At 52.3% G+C, this 2,004-nt stretch overlaps 1 protein-coding gene across 1 annotated transcript in view; it reads left to right on the top strand.

The window, feature by feature from the left end:
- The window catches only part of ARHGEF7 (Rho guanine nucleotide exchange factor (GEF) 7), a 65,972-nt gene that overhangs the window by 52,450 nt on the left and 11,518 nt on the right, over positions 1–2,004 (top strand). The window contains exon 19 of the mRNA XM_010831543.1: positions 1,496–1,585. Within this exon, the coding sequence (XP_010829845.1) occupies positions 1,496–1,585 (90 nt within the window). The remainder of the gene's footprint in view (positions 1–1,495; positions 1,586–2,004) is intronic.

The following is a 2,004-nucleotide window of genomic DNA, read 5'->3' as shown; positions in this document are numbered from 1 at the left end:
AGGTCCGCTCTCGAGGACGTCAGAGCGGGGCAGCGCAGCCCCCTCAGTGCCGGCTGCATTAGCGGCGCTGGCAGCATCCCCCGTGAGCGTGCCCTGCCGTGGACACTGACTCCCAGCGGATCCTTCAGGGAGTTAAACATTGTTCTCACAGAAGCCTGTTAAACGACTGGTCCAGTTGGTGACAGTTTCTTGGTGGCTCCTAAGCCCTCTGTGTGACGCTGACTCTTAGGAGGGAGCACCTGGCCTTCCTTGCGTGTGTCAATCTTAATATCATGAGATGCTGTCCAAGCATTTTTGGTACAGCTTATAAGTGGCTCAGTCCTCCATTCTTCCCATCTTTTAAAAATTAGTTGAGCCTTTAAGAATATATATCTAATATTCTAGAAAATATAGAAAAATTTAGAACAATAGCAGAATTTAACCATACAGCTGTATGAAGCACGCGGGGTGTGAGGGCAGTCTGGTACCAGCAGCGTCAGACGCTGCTGCTCCGCAGGCTCTGTCCTCCACCAGGTGGCCTCCGGGTGCAGGTGAGGCCAGTCTGGAGGGGCCCCAGCTCAGGCCAAGCTCTGGAGCCATGCCTGCACTCTTTGGGCTACACTCTGTGAATTTCCCAGATTAACTCTCTGGTGGGAATCTGTGGCTCAGGGAAGTGCTTGTAAATAGGGTCGAATGGCCTTTCAGGGGCTGTCCTGTCTTCACTGCGTCCCGCGTGTGGGTGCAGGAAGCTCCTTCTGATATCTGCATCCACACGGAGAATCATGGTTTCTGATTTTCTCAGGCGATACGTGAAAACACCATCCCTGGTTTTAATTTTCACTTCTTTTCTTGGTGACGAACATTTTTCTTTCTGTGATCTCTTGTGAATTGTTTCTGCTTCTTTTTTCATGTTCAGGATGGGGGGGATACTCTTTTTCCTATGGATTAGTAAGACAATACATATGTATAAGTGTACATACATACACACACACAGACATATATATACACGTGTGTATATATATGTGTGTGTGTGTGTGTGTGTGTGTATGTGTGTGTGTATATATATGTTTGGATATTAGCTCTTTGCCAGATATGCTGTAGATAAAAAGTACATAGAAGTAAACGTCCTTTGGAATATAAATATTCTGTGAATATCGAGAAATGTTTCAGTTCAGATCAGTCACTCAGTTGTGTCCGACTCTGCGACCCCATGAATCGCAGCACGCCAGGCCTCCCTGTCCATCACCAACTCCCGGAGTTCACTCAGACTCACATCCATCGAGTCAGTGATGCCATCCAGCCATCTCATCCTCTGTCGTCCCCTTCTCCTCCTGCCCCTAGTCCCTCCCAGCATCAGAGTCTTTTCCAATGAGTCAAGTCTTTACATGAGGTGGCCAAAGTACTGGAGTTTATCTGGCGGCAAGTCCACGGGAGGGGCCGTCAGTTAGCACTGCTGGCGGAGTGGCTGGCCTGGCTGTGCTGGTGACTGGGCGGTGACGGCATGTGTCCCTCGCAGGCACGGCTGCGCTGGAGGAGGATGCCCAGATCCTGAAGGTCATCGAGGCTTACTGCACCAGCGCCAAGACGCGGCAGACGCTCAACTCAAGTAAGTGCCGCGGAGCCCGCCGCCGCGCTGCTGCTTCGTTGTGCTAAGATCTCGCCCCGAAGGACACGGCTGTGGCTGTGCAGGCTCTCGGCGTGACCCCTGGCGAGGCTGCTTCTGCGGCCTGGCCCGCGTCCCTCAGTCGTGAGAAGGGGTCTGAGCGGTCAGTGACAACGGCCCTGCTGGGGAACCTTGGCGTGGAGGGAGCTGCCAGGTGTGGAAGTTCTGGTGCCTGGAGAGGACGGCTGTGATGGGCACTGCGACGCGCGCTCAGCTCGGGTGGTCAAGCTGCCTAAACCACTGGTGTGGAGGTGGTTTGAAGGAAGAGTTTCTTAGAGTTATTGTCAAAAACACAAGCCTAGAGTAAGAGTTGTTTTTGTTTCTGTTTTTTAATAGCAACTCACCGCCCCCCCCCCCCACAG

This window comes from Bison bison, unplaced genomic scaffold, assembly GCF_000754665.1.
Source record: "Bison bison bison isolate TAMUID 2011002044 unplaced genomic scaffold, Bison_UMD1.0 scf7180017864527, whole genome shotgun sequence".
In the NCBI taxonomy this organism is placed as follows: domain Eukaryota; kingdom Metazoa; phylum Chordata; class Mammalia; order Artiodactyla; family Bovidae; genus Bison; species Bison bison.
The sequence above is the reverse complement of the archived record's forward strand: the minus strand, read 5'-3'. Positions and strand labels throughout refer to the sequence as shown.